Source organism: Centrocercus urophasianus, unplaced genomic scaffold (genome assembly GCF_019232065.1).
Source record: "Centrocercus urophasianus isolate 14NV4802_14NV808 unplaced genomic scaffold, USGS_Curo_1.0 seq_24, whole genome shotgun sequence".
Taxonomy (NCBI): domain Eukaryota; kingdom Metazoa; phylum Chordata; class Aves; order Galliformes; family Phasianidae; genus Centrocercus; species Centrocercus urophasianus.
In genome coordinates this window covers 8,625,333-8,649,119 of record NW_024884800.1, presented here as the reverse complement: position 1 = coordinate 8,649,119, position 23,787 = coordinate 8,625,333, and the positions used below count along the sequence as shown (strand labels likewise).

The 23,787-nt window shown below is 34.5% G+C and overlaps 1 protein-coding gene across 1 annotated transcript in view; it reads left to right on the top strand.

Annotated features, from left to right (window-relative positions):
- Window positions 1-23,787, top strand: part of LOC122163674 (connector enhancer of kinase suppressor of ras 2-like) — a 174,578-nt gene that overhangs the window by 123,788 nt on the left and 27,003 nt on the right. The window contains 5 exon segments of the mRNA XM_042825066.1: window positions 9,012-9,046; window positions 17,332-17,380; window positions 20,017-20,065; window positions 21,936-22,111; window positions 22,921-22,994. Coding sequence (XP_042681000.1) covers window positions 9,012-9,046; window positions 17,332-17,380; window positions 20,017-20,065; window positions 21,936-22,111; window positions 22,921-22,994 — 383 coding nt within the window.

The window sequence follows — 23,787 nt, the reverse complement described above, 5'->3', positions numbered from 1 at the left end:
TCAAAGAACATTTAATGACATTTTGACAGAAAAAGAAAAATATATTTCTATCTAGAATTAGAAATTAGGGTTTAAGTAGATCACGTTTCCTTCAGGTTCGTTTATTTATTTATTTATAAGTATTTCAGTGTATTTATTTAGGTGATGAGATTTTATTCAGTTGAGAATTTACGATTAGTAAGTCTTAACAGGAGATATTTCAGAGCTTACGTAACCAAATTACTGTTAAACAGTAATTTTTTTTTTTTTTTTAATAATCATATCTTTGATTCATCTTAACTTTCCAATTAATTTCTTGTCTTTTGCTTCTTCTTGGATGTTGGGAGGCAGAAGACAGAAGCAGTTTGTTTTCTTATGAAAGTCAAAACTACAGAACTGTTGTAATCAAATTTCCATCTATGTTTAACATATGTCCAGAATTTGAGGATGGAGATCAAAATTTTAATCCAGGCAAATGCTTTGGAAAATTGAGATAATAATGAAAGATAAGAGCTCCATCAACTTCCCTCAGTAAAAATGATTGTGTCTTGTGAGCAAGCAAACGCAGCACGATGAAAAGAGAAACTTGAGATCACAGAATCACAGAGTGGCCTGGGTTGAAAAGGACCACAATGCTCATCCAGTTTCAACCCCCTGCTATGTGCAGGGATGCCAACCACCAGACCAGCCTGCCCAGAGCCACATCCAGCCTGGCCTTGAATGCCTCCAGGGATGGGGCATCCAAAGATAGATAGACACTATCATTTAGTCATTGCTTTATTCTTTAAGCATACTTACACAAATATACATACATTTAAAAGAAAGAAAAAAAGAGTTCAGATTACCAGGCATACATGTAAGAAGTTTTACAAAATCTGTAATTGCATATTGGCAGAATTAGTTTAATGCTTTGGAACTAATAGGGATTTGGAACCTAAAATTAAATAATCAGACTGATTTCATAAGCTGAAGTGAGGATGCAGAATTACTATATAAAATGGGTATATAGGTAGTATAATACTGGCTGTTTGCCCAACATACAAAATTATCTACAAAGCCATGATGCAGTAGAAATTACTGATAGGAAACACTGCCCATTTCACTATATATTTACTACTAACTTAGTTGGTGGGCAGTTCTGTGATGCACATCGCAGAAACTGAGGTAAAGTGAGTTACAATTAGCAACGCTGTAATAATTAATGATAGATTACTTCTTAGACCATGACTTCATGGTTTTACTAATCCTCTTCTGTAGGGACATTTTTACCAGTTTAAACAGAAGTAATAAGGCATATGTAAATATCACAAAATTTTTTATATGTAATAGCGTTGCTGAAATATTGTATAAAGTGCGTTGTAATACACTCTGCACTTATAAGAATAGAAGTGAAATTTGAATGTATATATATATATATTTATATTAATAGGTTTCATTCTGAACAAAATTAATTAAAACAACAACAACAACAAAACTATGAGATATATTTTTCATTCCATATTTTTTCACCATAAACCAAAAGGCAAAAGGTCTTGAATAGAGAATGTTTTTCTGTCTTGAAAGTTTGCTGCTCAGGATTTTAAAAATCTCTAGCAAACTCCACATTTTCTGCTGGTCAGTTCCATTTCACACTATGGGGATCAGCTCTTGTCTAAAAGAAATAATGGAGTTCTTAGTCCAAACTCAATCTGAAAATTGATATATTGTCCTACTTCATGGTTTTAATGCTTCGGATTTGAAGTTCCTTCTGAAGCTCTGAAATTCAATCCTCTAGATACTAAATTCTCCTGTAAGGTAACGAATGCCCATCTGTATTATTTGATGACAGATGTTCTGGACTATTGTCTACAAAGTAGCTGAGAATTTTGTTTTGTGGTATATATTAAGAAATTGGATTACAAACTGTTAAGTCATTTAATTTTTTTGTGAATTAAAATTTAGTGTAAAAGACAATTTTTAAACAAATTTTAAGATATATTATTTCAATACAGCTTTCTCTACCTAGTAAACCAAATAATGGCTGCAATGGGGTAGTGATTGGGAATATTACAGCAGCAGAACCATTTTAAAGATAATTTGAAGCATTATAGTAGTGTAGGATTAGTCATTGTTTCACAGTGATTGCTAAACTTGCTATTTAATTTCCTGCTGCTGATGACACAAAGTTGGCAGTTTATGCCTTTTTTCAGCATTGAATAATGTAAATGCTATCTGACTGTTCTTGGAACTGCAGAAGGCAGCTCCACAAAAGACATAAAATTCAGTGGTACATGCTGAGAACTAAAATGTATGCAGAAACAGCGCAGATCCTCTTTTTTCTGTAATGTATGCATGCTGGAATGTGCCAGATGTTCCAGATGTTATTCTGGATGGTAAGTAGTCTGAGTACTACGATAAATACAATAATCAAGGTAATCTGGGAGAATCATGTATTCAGCTCCAGATGACTGAAGAAGGAGTCTTTTCTTGCCAGTTTTGTAGGAAAAGTACTTCTATTTTATTTCTTCCTTTCTGTTGTTGGAAGAAAAAAAAAAAAGGTTGTCAACTGTCAAAAAATGAGTTTCTTCACAGGTAACTTCTATCATTTCTTTTTAAGCATCTGAAAGGTGGAAAACACTCTATCCGTACTTTCGTGGTATGTTGAGAAATCGCAATGAGGATGATTGCAAGGAATCTGTAAGATCAGAGAAACAAATGTGTTTTTTAGGTTCTGTAGCTTCAATCTGATTCTGTCCATTTCTAGTGATTGCATGATAAGATTACTATGCGTTTGTACTGCATCTCTGTATCTTAACTGTGTACATGGAAGCTTGAACTAACAAGTGTCTTGCTGGTGCTGCAAGAACCACCTTAAAATGTGAATCTCCACTAATATATTTATTTTCAGTTCTCTTCAAACATAATTCTGTAAACTAACCTTTCTTCATAATCTATAAACATAACTCAAAATGGAAAAAGGCAATTTACAGTACCTCCTTCCATATATACTCCTGTTATACACTGCACGTCTGCTGCTTTTCACAGTGTCAAGCCTTGATGGCATTCCTGTAGCTTGGCATTTCCAACGTTTTTACCTTTAGTTTATAAAGGGGTAAACTTTCCCTAAATCTACTCTTTGCTGCCTTGCCCTCCAGACAAATAGGAGATGCTTGCTCTGGTTCCCTCCCCTCATCTCAAAGTGTCTAGGGAAATAAATTAATAGGAAAAGTTTTCCTTTTTTATTAATACTATCCAAAGTCTGAGATACAGTAAAAAAAAATCCTAATATATGAGGCTATCTTTATACAAGCGTACAGCATGGTTTCATAAATAATTCTGCTGTATTAGTGCAGATTTTTATTCTACAATGTTCAAATGAACTACTACTGTTAATAAAAGATTGCAAATGAAGCATTCTTAACTTGCTGTATTCTCATAAATAAGCTGCTATTTGTGAAGCAATCAGAGTCCTCTATCTCCAGAAAGTCACCGCAGAGACGAGATATACTGTTATGTTATTCAGGCCGATGAATTTATTTTCCTTAATTTTTTGAAGCCTGTAGAAGTATTTATTATTTTGTTGATGTGTTTAAAGGATAAATTAACAGCCATTTGGATTGATCTGATTCAGCATGTGTTGATTAATACTAAACTGATGTTATTTCTACCGTAACTGGAATATTCTTCATCCAGAAGAATGCACAAAATGCAAATGTGTGAACTCATCTTCCTTGTGATACAGATATCATCTTCTGTTGTAAATGACCAAAAGATCAGTATGCAGGAAGCCAGCTGTTGAATGCTGAAGACACTCCTGAGTCTTCCTCTATACACACTGGGAGCCTTGGCTCTCATCCTTTCCCTTTTCACCTTCCTAGACAGTTTCCAGTTGAGAGTCAAGAGACAGCATCGTTGGCATGACAGAAAAAAAGATCAGTCCTCCATAGAGCAGGATCCTGGGTAGCCTGTTCCTTGATAAAAGGAGGGGAAAAGAACTGAATCTCTTTTCCTGGCCTGTGTAACTTCTTCGAGCTGCACTACATCTTTCCAACCTAGACCACTCTTCTTCTTCCGCTTCCTTTACCTTTCCCATAAAATCTTGTGCAGGAAAATCACTGCTGAATATTTGTCTGCATGTCAAATTTTTTTAATTCCTCAACAGGAAAATATTTGTGCTTCTTGACATTAGAAACTTACGGTTCAAAACTACATTCCATATCTAGCAGCATAATTTCATGTGATTGGGTTTCCAGCTGTACCAGGGCTCTGTACATTGACTTTTCAGAAGGAGCTGCAGTACATTTTTCATGTCTGTGATCTTTTATACCAACTTCAGTACTACTAGCCTAAAATTCACTCTATCTTGTAGTTTTTCTGTAGTGAAATAGAATTCTGTTCTCTAAACTTTAGCATACAGTTCAAATGAGTGTCTCTTTAGCTGCTGTACATCTTGTGTAAAATTTAGATTGCTAGTATATAGCATTGCTAGTAAACAATTATTGTATAAAAAGCCCTCAATTTCTTTAGAGTGCTGTATTTATGCTTAGTTTTTGAAGAAATTAGATCTTTTATTTTGGCTTTTTTGTTTCTTTGTTGCCTACATCTTTTGATGTTCAGGTTCAACCTCCTTTAAATTTCCTTTAAAAGGGTGGATTGATGAGGAGAAAGAAACTTCAGTCAGTACAAAATACAGTCTGTCAGTTGCTGTGCTTTGGCCTTTTGTGGATTTTTTTTTTAACTTATTACATGAGAAATCATTAGCCAAAGGACAGCCTGCTTTTAGATGCTCTCCTAGAGCACTTTTAAAACCTCATCTATGATCTGGGGTGTCATCTCTATTAGATGTTTTTCCTAAAACGTTTAAAAATTTTGCTGCTGTCTATTACCTGTTATACACTTGTTATACACATTATATCCATAATGTAGAATATAGTTAAAATTTCTGAGGGGATTTTTTTTTTCTATCCTTAGTTACTTTTTCATCTATCACAATTTCTTTCAGCTTAAAAATTGAGTTCTTTGAATTTCACGTGTGTGTCTTGCACAAGATTATTTCCTGTCTCTATTATCTCACCCCTCAACAGGAGTGGAAGAAAAACCTCAAAGGCAGCTTTCATATTTTGCAGAGCATAATAATTTTGCAAACGTTACGTCTTCAGTGGCTTAAGCATCAGCTCACTGAGCTAGAGAGATAAATAAAGCCCCTGGCAGCACGGCTACAGTTTCATTTTTGAACAAGCATTCTGTAAAGAAATGCTTAGGATAATGAATATGTGAGTTCAGGAAGCAGCTGAAGAAGTAATTTTGGAGAGCATTAAATATTTGAGTATAGAAGAGCGGAGGAACAATATTTATTATAAAGGTAAAGGAAAACCTTTTATTTTGCTTTTGAATATATGCTATAACTAGATGGAATATATTTCATTTGGTCATTGTAATTAGTAACTTTAATTATCAAGATATTCTACTCTTCTCCACAAGCAAACAAGTAAACAGTGACTTTTAAACACCTTCATAGTGTCTCTGCAGCTTTTTTTTCCTGTGATTTTATATCATTTCTTCACTTATTTTTCAATAATTTATAGAAATTTCAGGTCAACGGTTGTTGAGTTATTGCAGGTACAGACCTCATTCTCCTTCTATTTCTGCTTATGCAAATCTGAAGTAGATCCACTGAAAATTCTTGGAGCTACGTGAATACAAAGCTGACTTGAAAGAAGGACAATAGTTGCCAGTGACCTGAATTTCACAGTGTTTGTGCTTTATAGTATGTGGCAGCATGGCGAGACTTGTTCTTCGTGAGCCTCCCACGTGTCTGCTACTCAGGAACGTGACATTTTAGTACGATGAATAAAGTTTAATTTGAGAACTAGGCTAAGGCAATTTGTTTTCCACATAACAGGAATTTAAGAAGAAACTGCTCACAAAAAAGATGCATAACACTGATGAAATTGCAGATAGAAGTCTGTCATATATGTGACTGTAAATATGTGTGCATGCAATTGAATTGCACAAGGAAATTAATTGTAGCCATGTACACATTTATAAAAATGTCAGTGTGGGTTTTGCTGGTTTTACATACATGGTATCAGAAATCCTTTTATAAGGTTGACATTTCAAGTTAGCAGTGAGATTGCATTCAAACGACAGCTTTTTGGGGACAAAAATTTAGTCAAATAAAATGTCATCCACATGTGTATGTATATAAATATGGAGTAATCCCTACTAAAGTAGCAATAGTAAGTGTGTCCTTAATGAATTGGTTGGGAGCAAAGATTTTTTAAAATAAGTAAATTACTGAGAAAAACTTAGGCAGTCAGAAATAAGATTTAAATTGCTATTGATGCAATATATTTAAGAGAAATATCCTTTATGTACTCATATCAGCTGTTCGCTCCTTCTGCCTATACAGCGATTTAGCAAAGTGCTAAATTGCAATGAGCTATTAATCATTAAGAATTTGCATAATCGATGAGTAGTTACAGATTTTAATCATCTTTTCCTTTTCCTGCTATCATAGAGCCATTGTAAAATTTCCTTATGACAGACTATCCTTTAGTTAATTAGATTTTATTGTTCAACATTTATGAAATAGAAAATAAGACTTCTAGAAAAACATGTTTTAACGGAAACAGACTTTACTCTTGTTTCTATTTCAGTCTAATATATGCAAGTTCACAAAATACAAACATTTGCTTGCAGTTACACGGACTGAATCTTTTTGTCAAAAGGAATCTTGAACACTGATCCAAAATGATCACCCATGGTACAGGTGCTCTTTGTGCATTATTTTGGAAGGAAGATTACAGAGCTGGACCGGAGATGAAAACAAGATAGCCAGTGTGGCTTGAACAGTGAAAAGTATGTTGGCCTTGTCAGGGAGTATGGGATGAATCCTATTTACAGAGAAAGAGAATAGATCCTGATCTGGAAGCACTTTAATTTTGGAGTAGCCTTAGAAAAGAAAGACCTCTACCTATTAAGAATTAGAATAGGAAACAATTAAATGGACTAAATTACTTTCCTATTTTTAGTGGCCAAAAATTAGTAACACTATAAGGCAGAAGGATATAGGAAGAAAAACTACAAATCTTCTATGATGAATAAAATTTATTTTGGTAAAAGTAGCATGGGTAGCAGTGCTGTCAAATTTCTTTTACTTGGTTGGCCGCACAATGTATTCTATTCGGCTGTTCTCACTATTTTCAGGGATGATCAGATCGGTTCATTCATATTTAATAGTGCATTAACAGCAGCAGAAATCTGACATTTATTATGCAGGATTTTACCAAAGCTCTTCAAACACATACTTTGCTGTAGCTGTATGCTGTTATCTCTCAGTCTGATTTGAGAAAATCTGGTGAATGTTTCCAGACTATGTTTTCATTCCTGTAAGTAGTTTACACTTTAGATTTCAGGTATACTCTAAGGAGGGTTAAGTCATTTATATCACTCAGTTTAAACAAGAAAACCTGTTAGCACTTTCTGTACTCAATTACTCAACAGAGAGCTCCTGTCATTGCCTAGATTTAATAAGGTATGTTGGAGACTTCCCTCCTTTTAACTGTGAAGACGCCATTTCAGTACTCTTCATCACCTACCTTATTGAAATGATCTTCCATATATTGTTTATAATTCATGGTTAACTTAGTAAAGAGGTCAGCTGCTCTAATAGCACGTATAAAACATTTCCCTATGTCCTGTAGGGATGCAAACTTGAAGTCTATTGTAAAATATTTGTTTATAACTACAACTACAGTGTGTCAGAATAAGAGAGAGCATGATGGGCATTATAAGTGGGGTACTAGAATTTCATGACAATTAAGGCAGGGACTGTTGCACTCTAGATGAAGACTAAAGGTCCTGCTCTGCTAAAATGTCTTTGTGATATCATGCTAGGTAACTAGCTTAATTTCATTAGATGTAGACAAACAAGACTTCTGAGAGATTAAAAATACTACAGCATCATAATTCCCTCTCTAATTTATTAACAGAATAACTTAATAATTTCAGGTTTTCTGGCTGTTTTCAGTGGCAAACCATCCACGAGTTATAGTAAAAATGTGATGGTAAAATATGATATATGATGCTATCTGAGGTGAAGGAAGGAAGTGGCAAAATTAATATTTTTCCCCTGGACATTTCAAAACTTTATTTGAAATCTCTGTGAGTCAGACTATATATTTTTCAGAGTCTATGGAGTTAAATACAGACCCAGCAGACTTAAAAATAGAACCAGCAGATTTCCTGTCTGTAGTTATGTGAACTATGCAGCTAAGTTCTGTAACTATTTACTGAGGTCATATGAGATTAAATATTTTACAGTGTACCAAAAGTAGTGATGTTAAACCCCAGGCATTATACTTCTAAAAAAAGAATCCGTTTCCCATTTCGTTATTCAGAAAGGATTGAAAGTCAAAGATTTTTCAAGTGGCAATTTCTGCATTTCAAGATGAGAAACTGCTTTTTAGCTGTGGGAAAACTCCACCAGAGAGCTTGGTTTAAAATAATAAAGAGTTTGAATATTTTATTTTTAATCCTGAATCCTTGCTCCTAAAAGAGTTCAATTCCAAACTCCAGATAAACTTCAGTTTAGAAAATCAAGTTATGCAAAGCTATGCAAGCATGGTGTTAAAGAAAGATTTGATGACAGTTTTCTCATTGTTTTTAAAATTCTCTACAGTTTTCTTCTGAAAGTCTATATTGCAATATTTTCCTTTAAGTCTAACACATTCCAGAGCACGCATTCAAATTTTAACATTTTTGCAAACGTTGACCTTCTGACATTTTTAGCTCCTTGTTTTACTTAAGTTTGACTGCATCATGCCATTAGATGAAGTTATTTGCAAGTAAGTTGCTTTAAACATGATCTTCATTGTAGAATAACGTCTACGTAGAAATTAATCTTTTCCATTTCTTTTCTCTTTGAGTTACAGAATGAGAAATGTGATTTACTTCAGTGTTGTCTTCTACTGTGGTTATCATGACGTTGAGTGCACCAAAGAAGTGCATCTCTTTAGGGTTGCTTAATGCTATTTGTTTTTCTTCTGCAGAGAGCAGGGGACACAGTCAGTGGAGATACTGAAAGGTAATTTCTTCTGTTATTTATGTATTTAAATAGATATAATTTATCTATGAATTACATGTACTTATTAATTCATAGAAACTCAGTTGCAATATTTGAGGAATAAATTTTCCAGCTTTAGTGAGAAAAGCATCAATATCTCTGAGCAAACATCATAACTCTTTCACCTCCTAACTTAAAATATGAAGATAAATTACACAGGTTGAATTTGCTTTATTTAAATGCTTTGCATGCAAAATTATTAAAAATTAAGAGGTGGAAAAAATGGTGCCAGTACAAAGTATGAGACTTCGCCTCTCAGTATTTAAAAAAATAATAAGAATAATTTTTTTTTTCCAGAATGACTCTGAGGATGAAAACTCAAATGTGTGTCTAATGTAATTTTTGAAAAGAGCAAGCAGAATTTTCTAATTAGCATGTAATTCAGTATGCACAAAAGTAACTGTTTATAACTGTATTAAATTTGATAAATTCTAAGAATGAGGACTGCTGTTTCTCTTACATTTGAATTTAATGAACTAATTCTAATGAATACTATTGTCATTTCTGTCTTCATTTCCTTCACATTTTATTTGATGATGTACCAGATACTTTAGTTTCATCAAATATGTCGTATTAAAAGATAAAGTTTATATTATGACTATCATAGAATGCTGTAAATAAGGCTTGTTGCAGCGTGTACATGTGGGTGATTATTTTTTTTTTTAATCTTTTCATCCTGTGTATGACCTAAACTTGTTAATGAAGTAAAACCCTGCTCTGAATACAAAATAATTAATTCCTTTACAGTGCTTCCATCAAGTATTTAAAACTGGCAATCTTCCTCAATGCTATATGTTTCACTACATTATAGCTAGTATCCCGAGGTACAACAAGGATAGTTGTTCTCACTGTACATATGCCAGTTATTTCAGAATTGTCAGCATACCTAATTACTCTGAAAGGACTGCAAATGCTCAATGTGTCAGAGCATCCTTGGTAGACAGGACATAAATGTCTACTAGACTTCTACCATATTTTCCATGAACATTTGGTTTAGGAAACTTTTGGAAATCTATTATGGCCCCAGACAAATTAATTTCTTTTATAGAGTGATTTTCCCTTTCTAATCCTTCTCCCATGGATTTTAAGTTTCAAGTCCAAAATGTGACTGTTTCATATCTCTCAAAAATTTGAAAAATATTTTTAAGTGGCAGAGTGATAGATGGGATCTGTCAGATAATTTTTATCCCACATATTAAAGTTTCGTTGGAAGGGGAAAAGAGTTTCACATATTTGAATGAAGCTGCCTTGACTGTACAGTTGCTTCTGTTAGTTAGTTATGTGGTATGATCATTTTCACTTAAAAAAAAAAAAAAGAAGGAAAAAAAAGAAGAAAAAAAAGGGCCAGAAAGATGCTTCTTACAGGTAATAAAAATACAGCATGCTGAAGGAAATGGTTGCAAAAAACATTAGTCAAAACCACACACTAGCCAAATGCCAAAAACAGATGTGTGTGAAATACGCAACTACAGAATCTTGCTTACAAAATTCTTAAGATGAGTAGAATGCAAAGCAGATCTAGTAAGGATTTTCAGGCTTGAGCAGAGGAAAAGAGAGACATTTGTACATTACAACTGTTTGTTATTGTTTCAGGGCTGAGAAAGCAGTAATAATACATAATAATAATAATAATAATACATCTAACCTGTAGTTGCTTCTTCAGCTGTTCTTCAAAACACCTATTTGCCCTTCTTAATTTTTATAATTTTAATATAGGAAAAACAAATCTAAGTAATAGGAAGCTTTGGTATCTGTAGATTCTAGATGTGCTTCTACAACACAGCCATGACACAGAATCATAAAATGCTTTAAGTTGGAAGGGACCTTTAAGATCATCTAGTTCCAACCCCCCTGCTATGGGAAGAAACACCTCCCACTAGATCATGTTGCTTAAAAGACCACATTGCTCAAAGATCAGGTTCCTCAAAGAGACATCATTACAGAGTTTTGAAGATCTTGCTAACCTTCTAACCATGCAGGCCTGCACGGCAAAGAGAAGGCCAAAAAGGATCGTATCATTCACTCATTGTCCAGCAGCTAGTTGAATAACCAGTTTTTAACACTACTGCTTATGACTACTTGCAATTTGTTTATACTTGGAAATATGGCTCAGGTTCTTTTCCACAAAGTGTTTTGTATTTTTAAATATTAATACTTAAAATTGTTTCTATCATATCCTCAGTGGCTTTGGCGTATTTTGGAAATGGTTTGTTTTATTTATTAATCCTGGAGAGAGAAAAAGAGACAAATTTTAGTCTGGATGTTGTTTTGCCAACTTGCATGCTCCTGTACTGCAGTCCGCATCAAGTAATAGCCTGCAGCATCATTTTGGACCAGTATCTGAGCTAGTGTAGAATGTGAGATAGTGTAGAATGTAGAGATTTCAAATCTCGCTGCAAAATACTCAGTAATTAATTTTCAATGAACATTTGCTCATTGTGGCATTAATGGAATGCATTAAGCTATGGAGATTTTAATAACTTAACTAGAAATCATGAATTCATTCAAAGCAGTCAAAGACAGGTTTCTGTGACCGCATAAGTAGATCCTGGTTGCTACATGAATGTTCTTCTGAACCTACAATAAGGAAATGACACATAAGATACAGTACATTTCTGCACAAATGTATTTTCTTATGCACTTCTTTTAAATTTGTGCAATTACAGTGACAAGGAATTTAACTAATCTATTTTAAAAGAATGTTCTTGGTACTTTAGAATAAATAATGCATCAGTGATAGATGCATTAGGGCAGAAATCAGGTCCCTCAGGCAGTATAACTGCTCAGTGTTGAAGCTGAGAATTTTGAAGCATTGTCAGAATTACATTTTAAATAGAAAAGTATTTTTTTTCTGAGTCGTGTCAAATCTCTGAGGAGTTTTGAATGGTATAAGGCCATATTTGTGGTTACTGAAAGGAACAGATGTAGTTTTAAAAATATATATTTTTTGAAAAAACAAAATTGTATACCACATAAATATCATAAGGAAAAATAAAAGAAAAAAAAAGTGGACTTGAAAAAAAAAAAAAGAGTATTCAATGACCTTTCATTTTCCTGAAGTCATTTTTGTTGGCTTTAATCTTGAGCTGCAACCAGGATGTACTTGAAGCAATTTGGAATGTGAGATGAAAGTTGAAGAGACTTTTCCATGTTGCTTACATTTATAATTTTTTTTCCCAAGTATACGCCAATTGAAAAAGAACAGGGTGACAGATATGCCGTTTTCTAGTTGCTCTTAGCTCTGGATCAATGAAGGTGTTACTCAAGCATTGTGTTTTGAATATCCATGTATTTCTAGATATCCACTCGATAGCAGGGATTATGTTCAGATGTAGTGCATAATATTTAACCAGCAACTTCAAAATTCTCTCTTGACTCTTCTTTTAAGTAAACTTGAGATACTATGTTTATGTAATCTTTTGAAAGAGGAGCCATCTTGTAGAGCATCAGCAACAGAAGCTCTCAACATAGTCTGTGTGTTGACTGTGCATCAATAGGGACATTCCTGGCAGGTCTCCAGTCAGAATGATCAGAGGATATTAAATCACAGCAGTAGTAAAATGCACTACTTAACAGTTAATATCCATTTTTTTCTGTTTCAGAAGTAAGCTCTGGTGAATGGCCATGTTTTGTTTTTGTTTTTTTTTAACATACTGGAATCTTTTACTCATTAGGAAATCTTTACAGATTTGGATAGTCAGAATATAAGACAGATTGCTTTGTGTAGTTAAAAAATAAATACAAATAAAGAAATGAGTAGTGTATAAAATGATTTTCAGAACAATGGAAAATATATATTAGCAGTTTGTTATAACTAGAATCATTTTATATTGCTTCTAGTTTATAATTCTATCCATTACTGCCAGAACCCCCTTAATCAGGGGTTTAAGAAAGTCAACAGTATAGATTGTAACTATTCCAGATACCGAAGACTAAGTGAAAGGTAAGTAAACTTCAAAAAAATTATTCTTTTTTCTTGACTATATTCATTGTCATCATTTTAATATTTATTGTCCTATTACCTGTGGAGAAACCCAAATGATAGGAATCTAATAAGATATACCAATTTGCTCTGATAGTTTTAACTCGTGTAATGATGGACATAGTGACTCTCAAGATATCCTATGAATGCTACGAGCTAGAACACTCTTTCTTTCTAAAGTTTTGTGTGATATTTGAAGATCCATTGCTTCTATCTTTATATGTTAAAAAATGAAAACATGTTCCTGGAAAGGAAAAGAGGAATGTGGAGATGGTGTTCATAGTTGCACTTGTTTAATGGTGCTTAATAAATGAAGAACCATGTGACTTTTATTCACTAAAAGGGACTTTTTTGTATGAATAGAAAATGCAGGCTACTCATAAATCCAGCAATGCTCTTAAAAGACTATCACTGCTCTGACAGCAAAAATGCAGAATTATAGCTCTATTCTGTTGTATTTCCACATTCTGTGCTCAATAGGTGACAATTCTCAGCATTCAATAAAAATACCTCAGGTATAATGGTACACTCAGATTCTTGCAGCTTTTATCGAGTACGTAAGACTGGAATATAGCCCTTCTGCTATCCCTCGTACTTCTGATTTTACCATTCTAATCCATTATCGCTATTTTCTAATCATATAGTACTGTTCTTCATTTGAAATCCTCATTAGAAACCTTAGCAATTGATTGCACATTCATTTGCATATCTTTTAAGATGTGAGTTGGAAGCCACCACGCTTACTCGAATCTTTTAAATTCTGATTTGCTGCCACCTGTGTCACAGACATTCCCATTTTTTTCTTAGCTTGTTCCTAACCTTTCTGCTTTAACTGTGTGTTCAGCATAGTGGATATTGAATACTGAGTCAGTATGCATGCAATACTGAGACTGGAGATAGATTTAGTGCTGACCTGTGCTTATTGCTTTTTACCTTTATTTTATATTTCTTAACTTTTTATACTTGTTTCAGTGTGCTTACAATGTGTGGGTAGGAGGGAGAAAATCTTTTTATCCATAGAAGTTCCAGTATATGAGACACAGCTAGGTAGAATATGTAAAAACTCAGTTAATTTTTTACATTTCTATCAAACAGAAATCTCAGAAATCCATTTGAAGAAAAATGCATGAGAATAATCATTTTAGAATGAGTTCAACAACAAAATTAAACTTCATTTAATTTTTTTCAAAGTTTATTTGCTTGTACATTGCCTTTTTTGTATGTCATTATGCAATTATTGATTTTGCAAATGTCTTGTAATAATTTATGTAAGTTGCTTCAGAAGCAATGCCTCCTATTTGTTACCATATAAACCACGACAGATACAAACACCACAACAGCACTACTGATAGAGCAAATTCTCAGCTACAAAATGCTGTTTGTCAACATAGTCATCATCAGTAGCTGCCCGTTTTTGTCAGTAATAAGGGCCTACATGCTGCAGTGGTGACCGCTGTTTCTGTTGCCACTACTGAAGCACCACCCACCTCCTCACCGTGCTCACATCCACTGTTTGGTCTCCAGAAACATCCAGCAAGTGTCAGTGAACATAATTCTTTCTGCATGGAGGAATTCAATTCCACCCCTTTGCTTCTCAGACATATTCATGTGAGATCTGCTCTGTCAGTCTGCCCCTCTGTTGCCAGCTGTCACATGGCAACAAAATACAGTGGGATATTAGTGGGAAGGTTCAGCCTCTACTGCCGTGCCACCAAAATCAGCCTGTAATGTTGTGGGCCAATATAATAAAATGAGAGGCATTAATTTCAGAGCAGCCCTGGTATTTAATTTGTTCTTTTGCTATGTTTGTGTAAGTTAATTATAACAGATTGGTTTTTCAAGTTTCTGGTTTATATCAAAACCAGTATTAAACATAGCCATGAAAACAAGCATTCATAAGAGAACTATTTGGCCTGGCCGTCATAACGATATCATTCCATTTGGCTTTGTCTCTCTCTTTATTCTTCTCTCTTTCACTTCTGTAACAACTGTTTTCCTTAAAAGAAAGGAAACCAACCATATGGTACAGATACAACCAACCAAACATGGTACAGATAAAGTGAAAAAAGTAGATGACATGCTAGGGTTCCTTTATGTCTAAATTAATTGGTTCTACCAGTTCCACATAGCGAATTTACTTGTCTGAAGAGAAGGTCAGCATTTCTTCTTCTGTTATCTATGGATCTGAATATTTGAGGAATAATTTAAATTTGTGAAGAGTTTTAATGCATATAAAACCTTCTAAAAGAACCCTGCAAGACTGCAAAACTGTTTCCAAGTAAAATTTACACTCATTGTACATTAGAATATGTATTCCTGACCTTTCAGTATATGTTAACTTTTGAAGAGCTTTCAGAAACCTTATTGCCGATAATTTCTATAACTACAAGATTGTTGCTGGTAAATAGAGTCTATGATTACTGCAAGGAGATGCATTACAGTGTTTGCATGGAAGCAAATAAAACTTGACTAAGGACTTTTCAGATAAAAAGGCAGATGCATTGTTCATATTGTGTACTGGCTGAGAGAAAGAATAGAAGGATTGAAACTGACACTTTCCAGATGGGTCAAAGCCATGATTAAAGTAACAGACCAGAAAACAGGGGGGAATGCCCAGCAGGATGGAAGTGCATTTATGGCATTCTCATAGGTAGACAGAAATGGAGCATTAATGACAAAATCTGCCTTGCAGCGGTTTGGGCTTCTGCCCATTCCTTTACCAAATGTTATAAGTTTAACCTCTCTGTTTTTCAGTTGTTTCTTTCAATCCTTGTAATCTACAGGCAGCTCAGAACTTCAAACTCTTAATTATTAACTTGTAATTTTAATGTTAATGTTATGCATCCCATCTTTTCACTGCAGTCTTGGGCATTTCCCTTTCCAACCTGACATGGACTACCATAGTGTCAAGATGCTCATCATTATTCATACTCTGAAAAGTGACACTTTGTCCAGGCCTTCTCCAGGGATGTAGAATTGAAACTGCACACAGCAATAGCCTTTGTATGCATTAAGCCACATACAGAGATCTCTAAAACAGGGATACTGATGTTAAAAACTGTAATGATTAAACTGTAGCAGCCAGTGGAGCCTACATCATGCTTAGTTGGGGAAAGTTCACTTGTTTGTGTTTTTGGTTTTTTTTCTTGCTAAGAATTAGTTTTCATTATTTTCATCAAGATTGCTTCTGGGCTCATGAAAATTGGTTATTGGACTTCCCTACAACAACAAATGTAACTGTTGCATTCTACATTTGCCAGCCAAGAAGATACTGTTAGGATATTAGTACTGCAAAAAGAAAAAATATTGTGCTTTTCTGATGATCTAAAAAATCTTTCTTGAGCTAACTGCTAAATTGCTGTGGTCTTTATGAATTTCCTGTTTTTGAGTGCTTCTGAAGCATCAAAGAGAAGGTGGCAGGGAAGGAACTGCATAAAAGATCAGACTTTCCATACCTGGCAAGCATCTGACAGTCACGTCAAATTTAGCACAACAGTTATGTATTTATTAATGTCTCAGTGTTTATAGATCTACTTAAGTATTGCTAAAGTTACATAGAATACCCAGAAAATCTCGGAGGAAGATGCTTATTTATCAAACCAAGGATAAATCAAATTTCTTCTGTAATGATATGGGAAGGAGCCAAATTTGCAATATATAGAACTCATTCAAGTGTTTCCTAAATGTCACATTCAAATGTTCAAGTAAATATCCATATCCTACTACATTTTAAAATGTGAATGAGTCCTCAGACGTAGTTTCTAATTTATTTATTTGCATTTCTTTTTGTTGCTATTTGTTTGAAAATACTTGTTCATTCCTAGGTTAGTATAAACACTAGGAGTCCATTATACCTGTGGCAAATTCTGCTGCTGTACAAAATGTACAAATAAGAGTTAGCCCTGCAACAAAAAACTCTGATTTATATCTTCTAAGAATCATTGAAAGAGGGAGGAGCTGTATTGTTTGCTTTTGTGTTTTGGGTGATGAAATTCAGGTATGTTCAGCTAGTTATTGAGATGGACGTTCTGAGATGATTTGTCTTTTCGAGTCAGAATTCTGAGAATAACTTTATGTTTTTGAATAACATTAACAAAAGTCATTGAAAATAATGTGCCTCATATTTTAGGTGCTGCATTTTAGGTATCTTTGAAAATGCAAATATATCTATAGGAATGAATTTAGAAATGCATTTGTGAGTTTGTTATTATTCAGAATATTATTTCCTGTTGTTATTTGACGTCTTTCTTCCTGTCTCTCCCAGATATGCTAGTTCTGCCATTGACCGTCAAGGAAGTACATCCATGAGGAAGGTAATGATTTACAAAAGAAAGCAAAAGCCTAAGGATAATTTCTAAATTCAGAGTAGTATCTACTGCAACCACAGTTGACTGAAGTGCATGCAGTACTTTTGGTTAAGTTTAATAGAAACCGTATTAGATCCACTAAGGGATGTATTAGTTTTGGAAGGAGAACTGTAGTAAACAGCTACTAATTTGGAAAGGGACATCTTCCAAAGATGTTCTAAAGGAAAAGAAAATTTTAAAAACTCTTAAGATGTGTGAATAATACATGTACTCTGAAAAGGATTTTTATTATCTAGATTTTCAGTGTTTCATAGTGCCCATTTTGAAGGTCTTTAACAGAAAATATCTAGACTTCTTAGTCATTTTTTATTTTGTCAAGTATTTCATTAAAAGGACAAACAATGCAACCTTCAGTTATAGAGTATATTTTCTTCACTCTGACAAGACTTCTTTTGCTAAGTGGATAAGCTGTAATCTGCTGTAAGCTAACAGATGTCATTCTGCCTCCCAAGGATTCACACAGTGATGTTAAGGATTCACACAGCAATGTTCAGTATCAGTGGCCATAGCAGAAGACATATAACCAAGTATTCTGCAGTTTTCCTCTACCTGCCAATCCCTACCTTGTGTGCTGCCTCCCTTGAAAAGCACTTAAACCCATTGCAGTTCCTTGGGTTCACAGTACTACAACTAATCCAATAGACATAACATGAGGAAAACAGCACTACGTGCTCCGTGATTTGTGTATTTTGTTCTATGAATGCACCAGTTGCTATGTTCTGAACTTGTTAAAGTTTTCCTCAAAATCAGAGGTATGTGCTACCAGGCTTGCATCAATGACTTAGTTCCTTTCATCCTGACAGGTGACTGAAGATCTAGTTTTCTGGGGCGTTTTTAAAATGAAACCTAACTTTTCATTTGGTGATTCTGTGACACCTAAACAGCATTCTTTCTGCTTCACTGTGAATGTACTGAGGTCTCACTGATTCAACTTCAAATAGCAGAGATTCAATTCTGTCACCATTTTTCCACGGTGTGCTTCTTGTTGACTGAGATGGGGGTAGGGACTGCGTTTTCTGTAACATTCTGCTTCACATTGTGGTTTTGAGTCAGGAGGTTAAATGCGTACAACCATGGTGTGTTCTCCAGTCATCAGCCTTCTTCCCGTAGCAACCTTGACTCACACTAAGTTGCAAGTTGTTTACCACAAGGTTAATTATAAGTTAGTTTCTTTCTCTCTCAAAATATGAAGCTTGAATTGAATGCAAGTTAGCAGTGCTAGTTAAACCTTTGTTTGCACAAGTCTTTCACTTCCTCTAGTTTTCCTGCTTTTAATACATTGCATATATGCACGCACAACGCACAGTGAGATTAAGTAACTTACATTTTTGGAAGAGCAAATATTTTCAGTTCTTGTTTTGTTATACTTGAACTTTATTTTTAAAGCTGTTATACTGACTGATACATACCACTTTCTGGGGTGTATTCTAAAGCAGGTATCCTCCTGCTGTTCATTTTCTTGAAGTTCTGTAATTAGAATTTTCAGATGTGATTAGATTTATAGAACTCTACCTCACTGAAGTATTTTTTTAGCCTAAATTGTGAAAATTTTTGGTGATTTTTATTGCAGAAACAGAAACCTGTGCTATGCTAATGCATTTCTATGCGGAGAGAAGAAGGCTGAACAGGTTGTTTCAGTCACAGTCACCACAGAAGCCCAGTTGGGCAAAATGACTGGTTCTGCTGGTGGGGCTTATAGTACATTAATAAAAAATCAGTTTTGCTGTGCATCTTTAATACTTTCTCATGGACTTAGTTCTGTTCTTCTATTTCCTGATTGTTTTTAACTATGTTTCCTATAGTACAGGAACAAGCATTAATCTTTCTGTCTTCTGTAGTTCTTGAAAAAATAGATAAATCTGCAACTGATGCTATGCATGTACACTTACAGAGCTTGTCACCTGTCGGACATGCAAGCTGGTGTTCTCCAAGCCAACTCTCCCAAAAATAAGGAAGTGTCTGGCGTTAGTAGTGTAAGCTGGCTGTTGTTACAGGAGGGTTACAAATAGTCATAATGTGTGCAGAACAACTCCTTCCCCCTTTATTCTTATTTTAAACTAAACTTTGCCTGTATCTTGCAGATAGTTGGGGTCCTGTTTTCAGATGTATGTTTCTCATAGTGCTTAAATTGAAGTCTTCCATTCTAAATATTAATTTCTTGATAATAGTTTATTACTGTTAGCTATAACCCTCAGTTATTTTAATTTTATGATATTTATTCTTAAGACGTTGTTTCAGAGTTGCTGATAAAAACTTTGTCACAAGCATTTACTTTTTGAGCGTAGTAATGCACTAGTTTATATCCTCAGTTTTCAAGTTACTGCATATCCACTTGACCAAAGAATCCTAATAATTTGATTGCAAGAAGTGTAATTAATAAAAGAAAATATGAGATTTTAATTAGTAGCCTTACCACTGTTTTCTTTATGATGTTTATAATAGTAATAAAAAGAAATAAAAATAAGATCCTATGATAACTAATCCTAAGATAACCACGGCAGTGGTAGTAAAAGCTTTTCATGTTAGTGCTATTACCTGCACCAGTTTTTTATAATCCTTTTTTTTCCTTTTCTTTCTTACAGTCATTCCATTACGCTTCTCTCAGGGTAAAATCCAGAAAATGGTCAAAAGGTAACTTCTTCAGATTAACATTCTGAAAGCAGAAAATGAGAGTTCTTAACTGATAATAAGCACTGTTGATCAAATGCCAAAGTTCATCTTAATTTCAATATTCCTAAATTTGATAGTAAATACCAAAGTAAATAAACAGATGTTTTAAGCAAATGGTGTCCTGGGCTCCATCAAAAGAGGGGTGGCCAGCAGGGACAGGGAGGTGATTGTCCCCCTCTACTCTGCTCTTGTGAGGCCCCATCTGAAAAACTGCGTCCAAGTGTGGAGCCCACAGTACAGAAAAGACAGGGAGCTGTTGGAGAGGGTCCAGAGGAGGGCCATGAAGATGATCAGGGGACTGGAGCACCTCCCCTGTGAAGACAGGCTGAGGGAGCTGGGCTCGTTCAGCCTGGAGAAAAGAAGGCTGGGGCGTGACCTTATTGCAGCATTTCAATCCCTAAAGGAGGGAGATTTAGGTCGGACATCAGGGGGAAATTCTTTACCCAGAGAGTGGTGAGGTGCTGGAACAGCTGCCCTGAGAGGTTGTGGATGCCCCATCCCTGGAGGTGTTCAAGGCCAGGTTGGATGGGGCCCTGGGCAGCCTGGTCTGGTATGAAATGTGGAGGTTGGTGGCCCTGCATGTGGCAGTGGGGTGGAGATTCATGATCCTTGAGGTCCCTTCCAACCCTGGCCATTCTGTGATTCTGTGATTCTGTAAGGTAGCATAGATACAATGTTGCTAGACTCAGTGGTAAAATTTCTCTGACTTAGCAGAAAAGTAGTCTTTGTATATTTTGCTCTGATTTTTTTTTTCTATTCATAGCCTGTTTGAGACTGTTAAAGCAATAAATTGAAGAAAATTAGTTACGGCGTAATAAATTCATTTCAATTTATATGCAGTGAAATCTTTACTGCCATGTTTTAGGAATTTAAGGAAAAAAAATTTTCCTTAATTTCTACCAGACAATTTTAATGCTTCAAACTAGGCATAGCACAGTACAATATTCTAATAAGAGCTAAATATTAAGAGCTTGACTGGGGAATGTTGAAGAACAAAGGATGATCTTTTGATGTCGTCTGTACTTCTTAATTGTTTCACATTTGTAGCTTAAATATAATTATTGTAGCAATGCAGACTTGATTTTTCACAGAAAAAAAAATGTCTGAGATTTAAATGAAATTTCCTACAAGATCTTTTTAAGGAAAAATGGTACCGTAACTATGAAAACTGTTCTTGCTAATGCAAGAAAAATTGCAAAAGACACTAAAATTTTAAGCCTTTTAATTAGAATATGTTGAAATAGAACAACAAGAAGGACAACAGCAAAATAACTAACAAACAAAACCAGATACCTTTCATGATACTGTTAATTCAAACTCGATCCAAGGGGGTTAAAATAGTATTGTGCCATTAAATTCAGTACAGGGGAAATGTCGATGTGCATTTTTGTATGAATATGGATTTCTCTTTCTTATAGACTATACTGACTATGAAAAATGAGCTAAAAATCTTCCAAAATTTGACAGGCCTCCTAGTAATAGTAGTAACAGAAGCAATAATAGCAAATAGTAGTAACAGAAGATACGGAGAAAGTAGTGTTTACAACCACATACAGATTATGTTTATTTAAATGAGTTTCAGGTTCAGGACTAAATGAAGTATGTTTTTTGTTTAGAAATGATGATGACCATCCTAATCAGTCCTAAGAGAAACAGATCCTCTAAAGATTAAATAAGCCATTACATAAAAAGGTTTTTTGTGTTTTTGTATTCATGCAGAAACCAAAATTGTAGAGCATTTAAATTGATTCATCATTTAAAATTAGTAACGTGGTCATATTGAGAAGAATAGCATTCAGAGAGATGTCTCATACTACTGTTGTGTTCTCAGGGACCTCTCTGACGAGTGGAAGCAGAAGACGAATTTCCTGCAAAGATTTGGGGCATGGAGATTGTGAAGGCTGGCTGTGGAAGAAAAAGGATGCAAAAGGTTACTTCACACAGAAATGGAAAAAGTACTGGTTTATTTTGAAGGATTCTTCCTTGTACTGGTACACAAACCAGAATGTAAGTATACTCTGTGTTTGGAGAAAGCCTAAATAAAATCTTAACTTTTATCATTCTTTTGAGTAAAGTCTGTAAATATTAGAGAACAGCCACTTTAGTTGCCATGTCTGGTTCACTTGAACTTATTTTTGAATTTTTGAATTCTTTAAAGTGGAAGGCCACGCTTAATAAAAAGCAGAGGTTCATTGTTCTCTTAAAGTTATGAATATATCAGTAGTTAATATTCTTCCAAGTTAGTATTTGTTTGGACTAATACAATGCTTACATTCAGCCTGTGTTTTTCAACAGTCTGATTGATGTTACTGTATCTCCTTGCTTTTTCAGGCAAATTACTTCAGGAGAAGTTAAAAGTGACAAGAAGTACTTTCTAGTTATTACTTTTCCATTTAAACACCAGTGAGCTCACTGTAGGAACCAGAAGGACAGATCATTTGTACAAACGTGGCTTTAACGCAAAACATTTTCAATGTTCAGACCATAAGAAGAAAAAACTGAGATTTTTTTTGATGATATTTGTTAATATCCTGAGTGCTACAGTAGGTGCTTTAGTTGGCGCTAACAGGTTTTGTGTAGTCGTCAACAAAGGGAATTCAGGATGACTGCAGCTCCTTTAAGAAGCAGTCAATTTACTTCATAAAAATTTCATAAAAATCAAGAAAACTAAATGTTCAATAAAAACATCTTAGGGAAAATATGTTGAGCATTTCAGTTGGTTGGGTGGTTGTTGTTTGTATAAGACATAAATGGCTACTGCTTGTTTCTCTTCAGCTGTGTGTTCTTCCTCAGTACCACTTCTTCCCTTTTGATAGGATGAAAAAGCAGAAGGATTCATTAGCTTGCCTGAGTTCAGGATAGACAGAGCAATTGAATGCAGAAAAAAACAGTAAGTAATGTGTCAATTATGCTTTTAAATTCAAGGATTGCTCTTGGAAGTATATTATATATAGTAGTAAAAACTCCAAAATCCTTGAAATCTGTAAGCAACACATCATTAAGCCCACCTAAACTTTAGTGTTTCTGTTCATTTTAAAAGATGCAACTTAATGTAAATTCTATGAGCCATCTTACAAAAAAAATGATAATGCTTTCATCAACTTTCCAGATAGCCAAACTCCAACTTTAGTTAAATAAATTCAGGGGGAAAAAAAAGTGAATGCATTAGCCAACAGGTAAAACATTCTTAGGTTCAGGATAGTCTTCAGGATAAGAGTCAAATGTGCAAGAATTACCATAGGAAATATCTTAAGAAATAGCATAGCAAGAGCTGGTGAATATATAAATATATATTTATATATCCAATATTGAGTTATTCTCAACTGCTAAAATATTTAGGTTCCAAATACAAAATGAACACTGTGTTTCAGTCTTTCTGCTTCTTATGTGCATGTTTCTGCTATTGCATTTTGTTCCCAGTAAACAGCATGTGTTAAACATTGCCACATGATTAATAACAGGCACTGTTTTCAGGCAGTGTTGGGATTAGAATTCATAGCTGTCAAACAGTAAGTTGAATAATTCTAATGCTTTGAGACTAGCAGCTCTCTGGTATCTCCTGAATATTTGCAGGCAGCGTATAGATTTTTAAAACTTGCTACCCTCAGGAGCTATAGAGAATAGCTTGAAGATACTCTTACTAAAGCTATTCTAGTTATCACTAAGCATCTTGAATTTTTGTC